Here is a 15,269-nt window from a genome sequence, read left to right on the forward strand (position 1 = left end):
GCAAGTCCAGATACCTAGCCCCTCTAGTTCCGGTTCCAGGTCTTCTTAATAAAGACCTGTTTCAAACAGCATCCAGACCCTTGACATCCAGTCTGTTGTTTTGCCAAAGTATTACATGGTGTAGCTAGATCTCACTTTATTTCTTGTAACGTTAGAGCCACACCAGCTATGGCCTTTCCTTTGCCTTTTGACCCCCAAATTCATCAAACAATTGACATGTAGGTCAGTGAGGATTTTGAAGATTTAATTCAAATCTGGAAATGGAAGAATAATGTTTCAAAGAAGCTTGGATCAAGCCCTCTTCAAAATTAATATCTTTTACGTTCCCCTGAGATACTTCGGCGTTGTGTGGTGATAAGAGAAAGATAGGCCAAGTATTTAAAAAAGACAAACAACACACAATCACCCTACAGTGATCCTGCTGGTCATTTGGAAATACCTCCTTTTTCAAGTAAATAACAAACCAGCTTTCTTAGGTCATGTTTTGACCTTCATTCCAAGGTAGAGATGCCTTTTTCAAGATGAATGTGTTAGAATATTTCTCTCTCCTTCTTATTTTTCTTCTTTTTTTTTAAATCAAATTTAAGCATGTTTGGGTTTATGTCTGATTTTGCAATAAAATCTTTTATTCCCTTGTTAAGCAGCAATTCCCAGGCAACTCCTCTGGGTGTCAGTACAACTTCGGGTATAGCTGCATTGTGGTGTTCCAGGCCTTCATTCAAAGCATTCTACAGTGAACAGAGAAACGGTGAGATAAAAAGTTAGACAGTAATGAGAAAAGATATTGAACAATATAAGGGACACAGACATGCCTGAGACACATCAAGGAATACACCTGAGCTGCCCTTGTTTTCCTAAGAAGCACTAAGCTACGTTTCTGTATCTTGGACGGCTTGTGAACAGCCTGAGGTAATGGTTTATGTACAGGTAGAGATTGAGGCTGCCGAAGGAAGTTATAGAAATGCTAGAAGTACTGATTTCTGCCTTTAGCAGAACTAGAAAAAATTGGGCTCTCCAGGTTATTGTTACACATTAACAGCAGGTGTCCTAATGGATTTCTCAAAAATACTAAACAACTTGAATGGAATTTTTTAGATTCAGGGAGCATTGCTGGCGAGCATTTTCCTACATGTGTGAGACTGTATGGCCATTGTCTATGAGAATATTTGAGAGGAAAGAATGACAGGAAAGCTGGGATAGTAAAAGGTCTCCTCCAAGTAGTAGATGCTGAGGGACAAGGAAAACAAGCAGTTCTGCCTTTCTGCCAGTAAGATATGAGACACTGTCTGCAGCTGGGGCTGCAGGGGACTTGCCAGTCCCAGAGGTGTTGATGCAGATTGCTGAATGAGGGTGTTCCCTCACCTTTATTTAAAAAATACTTTACGTGCTAAAAATTTTCTTCTATTATAATCAGAGAATATATGAATAAATCCCAATAGGGATGACACTTTCAGTTCTGAAGAGATGAACACACAAAATAAGAAGGAATGGATTTAATCTGAAAGCTCTTTCCCTCCCCTCGTCACAGGCAGCTATTGTCAGTCTGAAATAGAAAGTTTGCAGAAATACATTGCTTAAGCAGGGAAAAAGGGGAATGGTCGTAAAACCCAGCAGAATTGCTGCACACAGACTGTTATTTGGCCTTTAAATTGTAAATGGCTGGTTTTAAATAGCCCTGGTGCAGATGGTTTCTGCTACAGGTTTATTGATTAAAATAGCTGCTTTACATCAGCTCTGGGTTTGTTTCTCCAGAGGCTTTTGTCTTCATGAATAATGTACCCATTTGCTGAAATTTTGTTAGAATTCATCTGCTGGAGGCTGGCTGTATTTCTCTGGGTTCCTAAGCCTCAGCTGACTAGGCTCAAAATTGTGACAGTCCCTGCCCTTCCCTCCTTAGAAATGAATATTCCCCCTTCCACCCTTCCAGTACTGAATAAATCTAGTGCTTGCACACTGGAGAGGGCACTTGGAAACAGCTGTGTGTGTTTGGCTGTCGGAGGAAGGCTTGTACGATACTGAAGGCTGTCTTGGCTATACTGGGGATTAGATTTTTGCCAGCAGTTGATCTAAAGCCTATAAGAGTAAATGGAAAAATTCCAGTGAGCTTTGGATCAGACCACTAACTCTGAGGCACAATGCTGTTTTAGGTGGGCATGTCTCATGCCTTTAGTATCATAAGTCTTCCAATTTGCTGAAAGCACCTAGTGAATGTATGATTAGGGTTTTTTTACATTATTATTCAGCCTTTGTATGCGTTTCTAAATATGTTTACCTCATTTCCTGGGAGATCTTTGTGCATTCTGTGTTAAGCACAAAAGGTTGCGTAGGGAGTGGTGGAACAGGCAATGCACAGCTTCACCTTGCAGACTGAGGCTTGCAAGTACTGTTATCTCTTCTGAGTAGAGCTTGGAACTGTGCAACAGGAGGAGAACACTACTGCAGGATCTATAGGGAAAGGAGGGGTACAAACAGCATGGAAAGCAAACGGAGGTGGTAACATGCTTTCCCTCCTCCTCACTTCTCATCCCCTTCCCTATTGCCATAGTAATATTTGTCTTCCCCTTAACTAGTCACTACAACAATAGCTCTTCATAAAGCATCTGTCAAACCAGGGCAAGAGAAAAGTCAGATTAATGCCTTTGGTGAAAATACTTGAAATTGGGCTTCCCTTTCACATTTATGCTTGGGAGAAGAGCATTGTTGCTAGAAGAGCTAATTTAACCTCATGATTCTGGAAATGTAGCCAGTCATAGACAATCTGACCTGTCTTTTCTCTCTTGGGGAGGTGATGAGCCTTTCTTTCTACAAGTTAGTTTTACACCAAGATAAAACCAGAAAAAACTAACAATTGATATAAAAAAATAAGTGATTCTGTTCTGAAATAGCCAAGAACAGGATATTGCAGTGCCTGAACGTTTTCCTGAAGGGTTTGGAGATTTGATTTGTTTTGTTTAACAAAATGAAAATATCTTCAAGACTTCATTCGGCAAGGTGTTTTGACCCAGGTGGAACCACAGATCTTGACAGCATATTAGTTCTTCTGAAGTATCTCTAACTTGTCTCTACTTCTTTTAAATCATGGAGGTTGTGAGAATGATAACTTGCTTCTTTATGACAGTCAAACATACAGCTAGAATCTTACTAGGAGGGCAGCTGACAGGCACTAGATAGATGGTTACTGTGTGGATGTTAGCAGCTGAGAATCCTCCCTTCTCAGGATACCTGTCTGGTGACCAGTGCTGCCACAGTATATCCCTCACACTTCTCACAGACCTGAGAGAAAGATGTGTGACCGGAAATATGAGCATCCACTGGATTTTTTTTCTGTCAGGAAAGCCCCTTGTGGCTGTGGAGTGAGTGTGTGTGGTTTAGAGCCAGTCATTAGACTTTCTTTCTTTCCTCCCTTAGAGCCTGTCATAAACATGGGGCAGACCAGACGGTGCATAAAATGCCCAACACTATTCGTGTGGACTTTTTAGCAGCCTCGCTTTCTTATATTATAGTTACAAGTACTTGAATGGTTTGGAAAACCTGCCCTCTGCTAAAATGTGTGGCCTGAAATAGTAGGAGAATATTAAAAGTCCTCTCCACTCTGGCAAAATACTTTACGTCAGTATTGGAACAAAGGAAGCCTAGTTTATTGTGGTTGAACCTTTGGTATCTCCATTGGTGGAAGCTCTCGCTGAGGCTTTCCTGTGGCTGAGATATTCAAAACCTCTCTTTGTGACTTCACAGCAACATCAGAAAGTTTGAGTTTATGCTATTGCGTTTCCTTGTAAAAGCAGGAATTGGCTCTCCAACCCCTCCGTAATGATGGGTGAAATGACCCAAGAAGCTTGAACTTCATTAGGGTGAGGCAGAGAGGTGCATGCATACACATCAAGATGCTGTGATAATATAAACCTTATTTTCTCAGGACACCAGGCTACAAGAATTCCAAAAGATGCTTGATGAAGCCTTTCAAATGAAAACACTGCTAGTAGCAACAGTAGTACCTGTTAGATTTCTTACTGTTCAGCCACTGTGTTCAAGGTATGCAACAAAGCAAAAAAGGCACATGCCAGTAGTATTCTGAAAAATACATACTAATTTTGGGCACGCTAAATATGCACAAACACATTTTTCATCCCTCCCTTCAATGTTTTAATTGAGAAGGCGGTGTTATTGTAATAGTGTCTCTCCTGTTGTTGATGCTTTAAGGAACTAATGACATGTGGTTTACCAAGCATAAAGAAGAGACAAATTATAGGATAATCTGTACTGTTTATTTTATTGTTTCAAATAAATATCTGAAAGGTGTTGAAACTATGCAATTAAGAAACAAAGCAAAGGAATAAATTCTACTGACGCTGTGGGATACTGCATTAGCAATGGGTGGAGAGTCAGGATACGTGAACTAAGGAACCTGGCATGACTCCTGAATGTAAAAGTATTTTTAAGTACCTAAAAATTTGCACCTCTTGGTATGGCCCTTTCTGCACTGTTTAACCTTGTAGGAAACACTGTATGTTGAGTTTTGATTTTCAGAAGGTCTTCTGCTGGGGCTTGTGGAGGAAGGCCTATAACTAACTGGTCAAAGCAGTGGGGCATAGTCCTAGTGATGCCTGCTGATCCTCTGGGTTACTTGTATTCCTACTGTACTTCCACAGACATGGCTGAAGTGCAAGGGCAGAGCTGGCCTGGCTGGCAGCAGAGCAGGGTACATGCCTAGGATGTTCAGCAGCAATCAGAGGGTTTAATGGGAGTAGAGGATTCATTAATTCTGATCCATACAGACACATTGGCTTCTTGCACAGTCAGAATCTTAATTAGGCAATCACATTTTTTCCTTTCACAGTGACCATTGCTCCAGCTGTGCTGTAACTCTTTCCTCTCTTTCTCTGGAAATCTCTCTCCTTTTTAAAACTAAAAATTTGCATATCTCATTAGGAAAGTTTCCTTCTTTTCTTTCCATCTTTCCTGTTTGCATCTACATATTTGCATATCTGCTTCTGATGTTCTATAATCCCTCAACCTTCATTTTCAGACCTCTGTTATAGAATGAGATCATGACTCCTTCCTCAGCTCCTTTATTCCTCTAAATCCAGGGTTTCTAACCCTTCTTTCCCCCCCTGCCCCCCCCCCCCCCGCCCCAACCCTCAGCCCCTGCTGACTCAGTTAAATATACATGTGCTCTTTTCCCCTTTGTTCCTTCTTTTTCCTTCATCCCTCTGTGGCTGCTTTTCTTATGTCAGCTTTGATCTGTTTGCTGGCAACACTAACATTTTTAAATCTTTAGTAATTTGTTATTTTTGTACATTGGTGCAAAATTAAATATATCTTGGAAAGTAAGCATGGGTTGGCCCATTCACTGCAGGAACAAACTCCTTGTTACCTGGGTGGGCAGGCTATATATGCCGTTGAAAATCTTTGCTGGGAAGTGCTGAGGCAATGGTCCAATCCACTGCGTGCTGTCAATCTGATCTCAATAACCAAGGCACATCCCAGATTTGGCTGTACAGCTAGCCCCAGTTTTGCTAAGCCAAGCTACTGCAGCAAAGGAAAAAATGGAGGGCAAATACTTTATACCTCTTTGTGTTCCTGTGTTATGGGTGCTGACCAAAACGATGCGGAGTCTGATCCTGAGTGATGAGAGCTGTGATACAATTCTCTGGAATTCAGTAGGCCCTTATGTTCATCAGTGGGGGCACGGAGAGGTCCCTCATGTTTTATAACCCCTCACTCTCCTGGAGTTATTATCAGAGGCTTAAGCCACTGGTTAGGGTATCCTGTAGCTCTTGTGTTGCTGCTGTTACATTGCTTTTTACTGTACCTACATCTGCCCAGACTTCTTTTTTTTTTTTTTTTCTTTTCTGTTTATGTTGCTTTTGTGAAGATGGCATGAACTGGTATTAATTACGACTAGTGTTTTATGCTCTCCACCACACTGACTCGTGGTAAGAAAAATGGCCACCTTAATGACTGCAAGTTCCTCTGAAGCTATAATTTCCTCAACTACCCCTAGCTGTGAGGTTTTCTCCTGGCCCACACTTCATTATGGTACCTTCAATAATCTCTGAAGGAGCAGGACTTTCTTAACAGTAATGATGTCAGTTATTTCCAACAGTAACGGTAATAGATAAGGTCTTTGTCAAGTACCTACAGAAACTCTTGGCATGAGTGCTTAACAGTGCAGCCGCCAGCTGCCTTATGGACATGACTCCATATGGCCATCCTGGTCTGCAGAACCTGCTCTCTGTCTCTGACCTTTTCTGCTCTTTTCTTGTCAGATGCCTTCCAACCCTCCCTTCTAATTTAGCCCAAGAATAAAACCTTCCAATTCCTCCATACTGTATTCCCCACAGTGACATTGAACCTTATTTGTGGCTTTTCCATACCAAAGATTGACTGGACTTTGTTGTTTTATTCCAGGTCACCGGTCTCTTCAGAAGATCAAGGTAAGATGCGTTTTATAGATACTAATAGCATATTAAAAATGAGACTAAAGACTAGCTGTAAGCTGTGTTTTAACACAGTTGTGGTGGAGAAAAATGACTTTATAAAAATGAAACTTTGATGTTGCTCAAACTTTGTTCACCCCTACACAGCAAGTGCTTGTTCATTTAGTTCAGTATTTGCGGCTGGCAGAAGTTAAGCCTGTGTTGAGTTATTTGTAAAATTAATCTTGCTCAGCTAAACTGAACTATTGCAGGTGTTTGGAATTTATTCACACGACTGTGTAGAGCTTCACCTATGAAAAGTTATGTGTGAGCTTAAAGGATGATATATGGTTTTTGTGAACATGGGTTGATCTCTTACGATGCTTATACAACAGCACCTTTGTAACAGAGGAGAGTGGTTTGTGTTTAAAGGCTTGAACCCAAAAATCAGTTTGGTAGCATGGTGTGGAATTTAGTGCCACTAGGAGCTTCTACATATGAAAATCTCATGGCTTGAGTAACGAGAGTTGCTGGTTATGGTAACACACTTGCTCTGAAGGAGACTGAAGGATTTGATCTTCCCCTATGGATGAAGAGGGAGTTTGCAGTAACTAGCTGGTTAATAATAGACCTAGGTGGTATTCCTCTGCAGTACATTAAAGTATGGTTGCATTGGTACAGAAATCCAGAGGCATACTGCAGGTGAGGCAATAATTGCACTGGCAGAGTGGCACAATGAATGGAAAAAAAAAAAAGGGTGGGGAGATTGTAACTGAGAGGGGAAAGTTCATCGTGTAGCTCTGAATCTGGAATATTATTTTGGACCACAAAAGAAAAAACCCCTATTTTCTTCTGGCATTCAATTTGCATGCAGTTAACACAATCAGCAAAATTTATGGACAATACAATAAGTATTATTCAAGAAAGGTCCGGATAGGGAATAGTAAGGACTATTACAATTGGAGATGTAAGGAGGTCTGAGCCTGGAAGTATGTCACTGAAGTATGTTCGCTTGGAGTGTGGAGTGATGAGTTAGGTATCAACCTACATTGTCCTTGGCTTCAGCCAAGATCTTTTTAGTCCAGTATAGTGACTGTCAAACATATCGTCATCAATAAATTCTCTTCCAACTCCTTGGCATGTTATTTCTTAGTAAAGAAAGTTATAAAGCAAGCCATAAAAACGGACAAACATGTCAGACCAAAGATATATCCTGCCCTTCTAGTCCATTCCTAGTGTCTGATAGCAGTGGATCCCCTGACAGCCAAGAGCACAAGAATTACAGAAGTATACAGTTTGAATTTCCTGGTGTACCCTATCACCTTCCCGTGATTTACAGCTCATTGATTTTGTGAACTAGAGGTAGTTTTCTTGTTTAAAAGTTCATCTGCTTTTTACCATGACCACAGCTTCTTAATATAAAGTACTAGAGATTTGTGAGAAGTTAACAGTATACCCCATTTCTCTAATCCTCAGAAGAAATTTGAAAACACTGTGGTCTAATACACTATTTCAAGACCTGGACTCAAACTGCTTGTTGGTGCGTAAGCTTGTTAATGATAGACTGCTCTTGCTTTTTCATTTCCCTTGCATTTATTCTGTTGCTCCATTTTTATCTATTAATAAATTTATTTCCTTGTATATCTTTAAACTTTTGTATTTCCTGCTGTCATAATGCTTTCCTTCTTTCCACTATTTTTATACTGTTCTAGTTTTTCACAAAATCTTCCTGTTTGCCATCTACCATCTGCTGCCAGTCTGGCTTTTCAGGTTTGATAAACATCTCTGAATAGCCTCTTCCTTCCCTTTCTTCCCTTTCTCCCACAAGAAACCTTCTCTCAAATGCAGAGTGAAAGGCCTATGTTCCCTTGACCAATTAGTGATGTGATAGTGCTGGTTATTAGAAGTTTTGTGTGGATTATCTAACTAGATTTGTCATCCATGTAAATATGTAGGAGCTTCTCTCAAACACAAAAGATTTCACATGCCCCAGTGACTTTTCAGAAAGAGAGGTCCAGTACTTGGATTTCCTCTCTCCCACTATGCCACATACAGACCATGGTAAATGACCACAGTACTTGAAAGAAAATGTGACAAAGGTGCTGTAGCACAAGCTCTTTTGAGCGTAGGTGCTTCTCAGTCCACCTTGTGCATGTGTGGAAGCATCTTGAATTAGTCTTGGATCTGAAATCTCTTATCTAAACAAAAAAGAGAGGGTCCAGGAGAGAGCTGAAAACTTATCTCTGAATTGCCTGTCTTTTATAGTGTTTATGCACACCTCTCCTGGTATATTTTTCTTGGAGTGGGTATCCAGGAGTCAGTTTTGAGACGCTTATTTTCATTAATAATCAGGACTTAACTGTGTGCCTGTTCAAGATGTTGAACATTCATGTGTAGTTCTATAAGGCAATAATGCTTTGGGGTGCACAATGGGGCAAGACCCAGCTGTAGAATAACCTACACTCACTAACATCACTCTATGTCCTGTGTTTCAGCTGCTCTCCCCTGTTATGGGGCACCTTTCGAGGGCTGATTCTCTGATGATGTGATGTGCTGGCCATTACTAAGAAAAGGCACTTTCTCTGTTGTGTTGGATCTTTTGTTTTAACTTCCCATTTGGTTCCTGATCTTTGCTTTGTCTGCTTTAATCTTCGGTCCTCATTTTTTCTTCTGCTGTTTCTCTGTGTTTTTTCTTTCCATCGTCCTTGTCTTCCTTTTCGAATGTCTCTTTCCCCTTGACCATGAGTTTGCATTCTGCATAGATTCTTGCGTTGTGCTCTTCACTTTGGTTTCTGAATGTCCTGCTTCTCCTCCAGTGTGGACTGCCTGTTTCAAGCATTAGTTGCAAGCAGTAGCTGTAGCATCTGTAGTGTAGTAACAGAGTTGCTACCAGAATTAGCATCTACTGTGAGTGGCACTTCCATTAATCCCTGACAGGACAATGCATTATGCTGTCTTGAAGAGAGGGTGAGGATAAAGCACCATCTGTCTGGGACTGGGCATCTATTGAACAATTGTAACAGCACACAATGCTCCTTGTTGTGGACACGTGTTAAAGGCACCTTTCTCAGTTACAAAACAGAGCCGTTTTAAGTATTACAGAAAGAGAAACAGTACTGCTAGAAAATACCAAACTTCAAAAGAAAAAACCTAAACCTCTTAAAGATTTTGGAAGGTTTGTGTTTTTGTTCTTGGTACAGGTAGTTAGGAAATACATAACTACAGAGTGAAATCCATCTTCTTCGTTCCTTTTTTTTTTTTTTTTTTAATTAAAAAAACCCCAAACAAAACCACAAAAAGAGCAGACAAAACCCCTAACCTCCAAACTCCCTAACTGACTGACAAAATGGAACAAGCCAAGTAAATACCAAAGCACAGTAGTTTAGACAGGGGATTAGGGTGATGGCTGGGAAGAATGAAATGGAAGGACTACCTCCTCGGTCATGTGGGCTCTGGTGGAGTTACTTGCAGCCTTGGAGGATAATGGTCTGTCTTTGGGTGTTGGGACTGAGTCAACAATAGGCAAGTGGCAGGGCCACAGAACACCTGGTGGTTGTCCTGAGGGAGGGGACAGACAGCTGTATTTTCACTCTATAAAAAACCTGGTCTTATGCTCAGGAAGTCTGAAGCTGTTGGAGGTTATTGAAAGAAACCATATCTATTTTTTTTTTAGATCAGGTATGGTACTGTGATGGGAATGCAGACTTCTAATATATTGCCTGGCCAGCACAGTCATTCCCTGATTATCGTTGGGTGAATGGTTGATGTTTACCAAACCCTTCCTTCATCCAGCACCTTTCAGTACTGCACTGCACGCTGTATGTATGCTAGATCATGTCCTGCCCATTCTTATTCACAGCTGACCTGCAGAAACCTGTCTACAAATTTTCCCGTGCTAATGCACAGAATAATATTCTTATATTTTACATTACCTTTGGTCAATGCATTGAATAATATTCTTATATTTTACATCACTTTTGGTCTAGCTTCACCTGGGTTATTTTTACCATTCTTTGGTTACCCTGTGTAACTTGAGTTGGCTGTTCTTCATCATCACCTGAGCAACTGAGGGAAATGCTCTTAAAAAGAATATAATCACGTCCATTCCCATTTTAGTCTTATGAAAAAAAAATACCAGCAAACTCTTGAATGGCAACACTCAAAGATCTTTCAGATTCTGGCAGATGGTGGTCCCATGATGATACTTAGAGTCATCCAGTATGGATATCCTATCCTTAGGAGGGATTTGTGCAGAGCCAGGAGTGTATTAGAAGTGAAATGGGTTTAAATGGTGACCTTCAAATTAGCCTGTATTAGAAGAGTTTTGCACAGGGATTGCTTGGCCCAGGTTCAAACTGGAAGCTTGGGGTGGGAAGTGTAATTCTGTCTCTAGATGTCCCTCTGGATAGAGAGAGCTGCTGTATGAACTGTGAGGAAGAGAGTGATCAAGTGTGTGCATGGAAGACAGTGGTAGCTCCATCCCATACAGCAAAATGCTTTGCTAAGCACTATCTGCTCCTGCCTTGGAGGCATAATGTCCTGTGCATTATGGTATTTGTTCCAGTGCTGTCTGCTCCATTAAAGAGAGGAGGTCTGAACCCATGCAAGGAGGAAGATGGCTGTAGGAGCCCCATAAAATACCACAAGAGCTGAGAACACTTCCTAGGACCTCCAATACATGGGATTTCCTGTTGTCCCTGGCAGCCTGTGGCAATGTGGACTTCATTTTCTCAACCTCCTTTCTTCTTTCTGGATCCACTGCCCACTAGTCTTGCTAGTCATAGCCTGCAAAGAGATGTTCTCCTCGAGAGTTTTTTTTAAGCATCCTGCCATTCTGAATAAAAGGACAAACAGGGTACTGCAGATGAACCCAAACATCTCAGTGCTGGTAGAATTGAAAAAAAAAAAAGAAAAAAAAAGAAAAATAAGGCACCTCTGTTTTGTCTACCAGATTCCTTCAAAAGAGAGTGATGGTTTCACACAGTTCCAGCTGAGAAGCTGTATTCTTCACGACACTGTTGCAGCCGTTTACCTAGCAACAGATTGAGATGTCTTGGAATGCTTTTTCTGAACAAATCAGACAGTGCAGTGGGGGGGCTCCTGACTGCAGGTATTTATTTTGATTAATTAGCTACTTTGGGAAGAAAGCCCTCCTGGATAGTGTTTTAAAAGTACGTCTGTGGCCAGCTGAGCCAACAGTTGCCTGGGGTTCTGCTCTGAGTTTGTTCATTTACTTCTCAGCTCAGCAGAGGCTGGTATTGATGCAGACCCATGGTAGCAAGAGAAAGCATTCTGTCAAAACACTTCTCTAAGGCTGAGGGAGGTCCTCTCTGCCCAAAACCTTTAAAAGGTGCCTATACGCCACCTCTTACCGTATCTAAGCAGGCCGAGGGGTCAGTAGGCAGCTGGGAGGGAGAGGTCTGGCAGATGTGGGCATCTGAATGAGTAATAGAGGAAAACTGGGAAACACTTCTTTCCAGATGGCCACTGTCATTATCCCTTTCCCCTCAGGAGGAAGTAGGAGCAATGAATGTGTTGTCTGAATCATGGCACCTATATTAAAGCAGAAGCCCTGGGTAACCTTGCAACCTACTTTGCTCCTGGTTTTTGTATCTGATAGAGGCTGGGCATGGTCAGATAAGAGTGGCAACTTGTTAAACAAGAAACCAATTCACTCTACCCACCAAAGACTCTGGCCAACAAATAAATGCTTGAACTGATTTTCAGGTTATTTAGTCTTACTGTGAAGCCCTAGTTTGTTGAGAAAGGGTTACTTAGATATTGCCAGGCAGGCACTGCAGCCAGCCTTGCAGTGGGAAAAACCTGAAGAGAGTGTGTTGGGAGTGCCTGTGATAGTGATGGTCCACTAAGTCAGGAAAGGGGGAGGAACAGTGTGGCCCACAATGTTCCTTTTTTTGCTATCCTTTTCATTTTTAAATAAAAAATAAATCATTGCTTAATTATTTTACCTAGAATTCTCTTCCTGCCAAAGCAATGCCAATTTATTGATAAAGTGGCTGCATTAGTCAGCCAAAGTCTTCCCTGCCTTGTGTTTTCGCATGATCAGAGACATTTTCCTCCACCACATCACTCCTGAAAATGACATTAATTGTTCCTGTCTTGGCTTAAAAATAAAAATGGTGCAAGGGAAAAGGAAAGAAAAAAAGGCACGATGTCTGCCAGATGGTACTTAGTTTATCTGCAACTGTTCTTTGGGGTTTTGGACCATTTACGAAGGAAGTCCTTTTTCTTTACAGTCATCCCTTCCTTTTGTGAATCTGAGTTAAACGGTCTTGAAGGAAAATTTTGGCATTAGGGTCTCGGTACTTCCACTCCTAACCATCAACTGCACTCTTAGCTCAGCACCAGTGCCACATAAGCAATTCAGGGTGGACTCTAATTGGCATCAAAATACCTTTAAACTAGTCTGACAGTGCAAATGGGGCCTTAAAGGCAGCTTGAGTGTAATTTACATCTGCTTGAAGGCTTCTTTATCCTTCCAGAGTTGTATGAAGGGACTTTTGTGTAAGTGAGAATTCTTTCTTTCCCTCCAGCAAGTCTGTGTGGTTATTTTTCCTTTTTTTTTTTTTTTTTTTTTTTTCCCCCTCTCTAAACAGTGGTTTGATGCTGTGTGTTGTTTGGATCTAAAATTCTTAAAAGGAAAAGTTTTGCAATGCATATTTATAACTACCTGAGAAATGATGATTTTTTGCATGTTAAAATTTTTGTCTTTCCCAAGTTAGGCGAATTCAGTCAAAACTGTGTCAGTTCTCTCCTTTGAATCTGCACAGGATGTGGTCCTTTTGTAACTAAAGGACAACCCACAAATGTTTAGAAGGGTTTTCTGCCTCTTTGTGCAATCCTAGAAATAGATGTTATTGAGGTATGATTTATTCAGAGGGCCAGCATGCTTCAAAAGTGTCTCTCAAACCACAGGAGAATGTGTGCTTATCCACACGTTTTCCTGTACAGATGGATTAGCTCGAGATGCTGTGTGAAGACCTTCATAATATTTCCCTTGCTGAATAGTCATCAGATGTCTGTGTCTGACTGCTGTTCAGCTGATGTGCTTTTGAGCTTTTGGTTGCAGCAGGTTGCCACACTGTTGGTTTTCATGGTCTCTTGGGATCTATTTGAGCTCTCGGGCTTTTTTTTTTTTTTTTTTTTTTCTTCATGGAAGGAGCGTCTCATAGCACTGCCATCGTGACATACCTAGACTGGGGCCATTGCTCTTGGATTTCCAAGAAGCCTAAGCCTTTCCCAAAGCTGAAATCCTGTGGGGAAGTCCTGTTTACCTCCTGTTCCTTTAGGACAGTGGGTAGTGGCAGCAAACAGATACATTTTGGAAGAATTTTAAAAATGAATGAGTCTTGGCTTTAGCCAGCGCAAGAGTTACTATATTCTAGGCAGGAAGCCTCTAAACTACATGTATTTTTGCTGTCATATGTCCATCATGGTTCTTATGCAGTGTTTAGGCTGAGACGGAATTCCTCTAGCAAGTCCAGAAACCTTTCCCCATGCCCACGCCAGACAGCTGCTTCAGATGTAGACCGCCAGCATCTTCTTTTTCATGGCTGATGTTAGATTAGAAAGAGATGTTGCTGTCATATAGGGCTAGACTTTCTAAATTGGCTAGTAAGAGACTTTTTTTTCTTTTTAAGCTATAATTGCATTTGCAAGTTGATGTCTCTTCAGGCTTACAGACAATCGAGTTACCCATCAAAATGCCCCTTGCTTAGTTATAATGCAGCTTCTTTCCTAAGCATTGAAATGCGAGACTGATTCTTCTGGTCTGTTAGCCATCTTTTTGCTGAAGATGTTCCATTTTGATTGCTCAGCACCAAAGTTTAAAAATCGTGCAAAAACATTCTGTTTGATGCAAGAATTTTTTTCTTTTACTATATGTCAGCTTTAGTTCAATGTGGAGGTAAAAGTCAGCATAAAAAGAAGGTGGAGGTTAACACCTGGCACAGATAGACCCAAGAGTCGTACCATCAAACAGCACTACTAATCAGGCAGATTCCCCATCAGTACATGTGCTGTATTTACAGGGTATTGTCATGAAAATGGACATTTTTTGCCTAAACATAGCTTTTCCTGTGCACAGCTGTAAAGAAAAATTCAGTCCTGATGGTTATGATAGCACCAAATGTTTGTGTCCTTATCTTGCCATAAGTTGTGCACTGTTATAAATAACAGGCTTCAAAGGGGGTGAGTGTCCCTTATAGGGGCTTGGTGCAGCTTTTTTGGCCCAACCACTTAGGCTATATTCCGGGACCTTTGCCTCATTCTATCAGGAGGATAATTTGGTTGTAAGAGTCAGACAGCTGCCTGATGTAAAGTCCTTTTTCAGTGAACACAGAAGAAGTGATTTTTCTTGTGCAGAAGTTCAAGCAAGTCTGCATAGTGGTCGTTTTGCGTTTGCTGCTTTTATTTTTACTAGCCTTTTGTCTCATAGCGACACAAAGATTTAACTATTTCTGTATTTTGCCAGCATCTAGGGGACCCTTCAACCCACAAGGCTTAACTTCTGTTAACTTTTTTTCATGGTCTTCAGTAGTTGCTTCCAGTACTTGGAGATGCATAAAATACATGAAGAAACATTTAATTGCTCTTTACACTTAGCTTAGCTTCAAAGAGAAATGTTTAAGCACCATCAGCTTAAACATCAGGTGCTGATCTCAGACTTGAGATTGTCTGTAGATCAAAGACCTGTGAGGTCAGTCATTCCAACAAACCGTAATTAATTTTGTAATTTAATTTCTAATTTATGTTAACAGTTTGGCATATGTATTTTAAAGGTCTTTTTTCCTCTAAGTTTAAAAACAGGTTAAATATTGGGAAGAGGTA

The 15,269-nt window shown here is 40.9% G+C and overlaps 1 protein-coding gene across 4 annotated transcripts in view; it reads left to right on the forward strand.

The window, feature by feature from the left end:
* DGKI (diacylglycerol kinase iota) overlaps positions 1-15,269 on the forward strand; it is a 221,713-nt gene that overhangs the window by 184,172 nt on the left and 22,272 nt on the right. For all 4 annotated transcript variants that reach the window (XM_074826020.1, XM_074826017.1, XM_074826018.1 and 1 more), the window contains one exon: positions 6,412-6,437. In XM_074826020.1, coding sequence (XP_074682121.1) covers positions 6,412-6,437 — 26 coding nt within the window. The remainder of the gene's footprint in view (positions 1-6,411; positions 6,438-15,269) is intronic.

Source organism: Strix aluco, chromosome 5 (genome assembly GCF_031877795.1).
Source record: "Strix aluco isolate bStrAlu1 chromosome 5, bStrAlu1.hap1, whole genome shotgun sequence".
Classification (NCBI taxonomy): domain Eukaryota; kingdom Metazoa; phylum Chordata; class Aves; order Strigiformes; family Strigidae; genus Strix; species Strix aluco.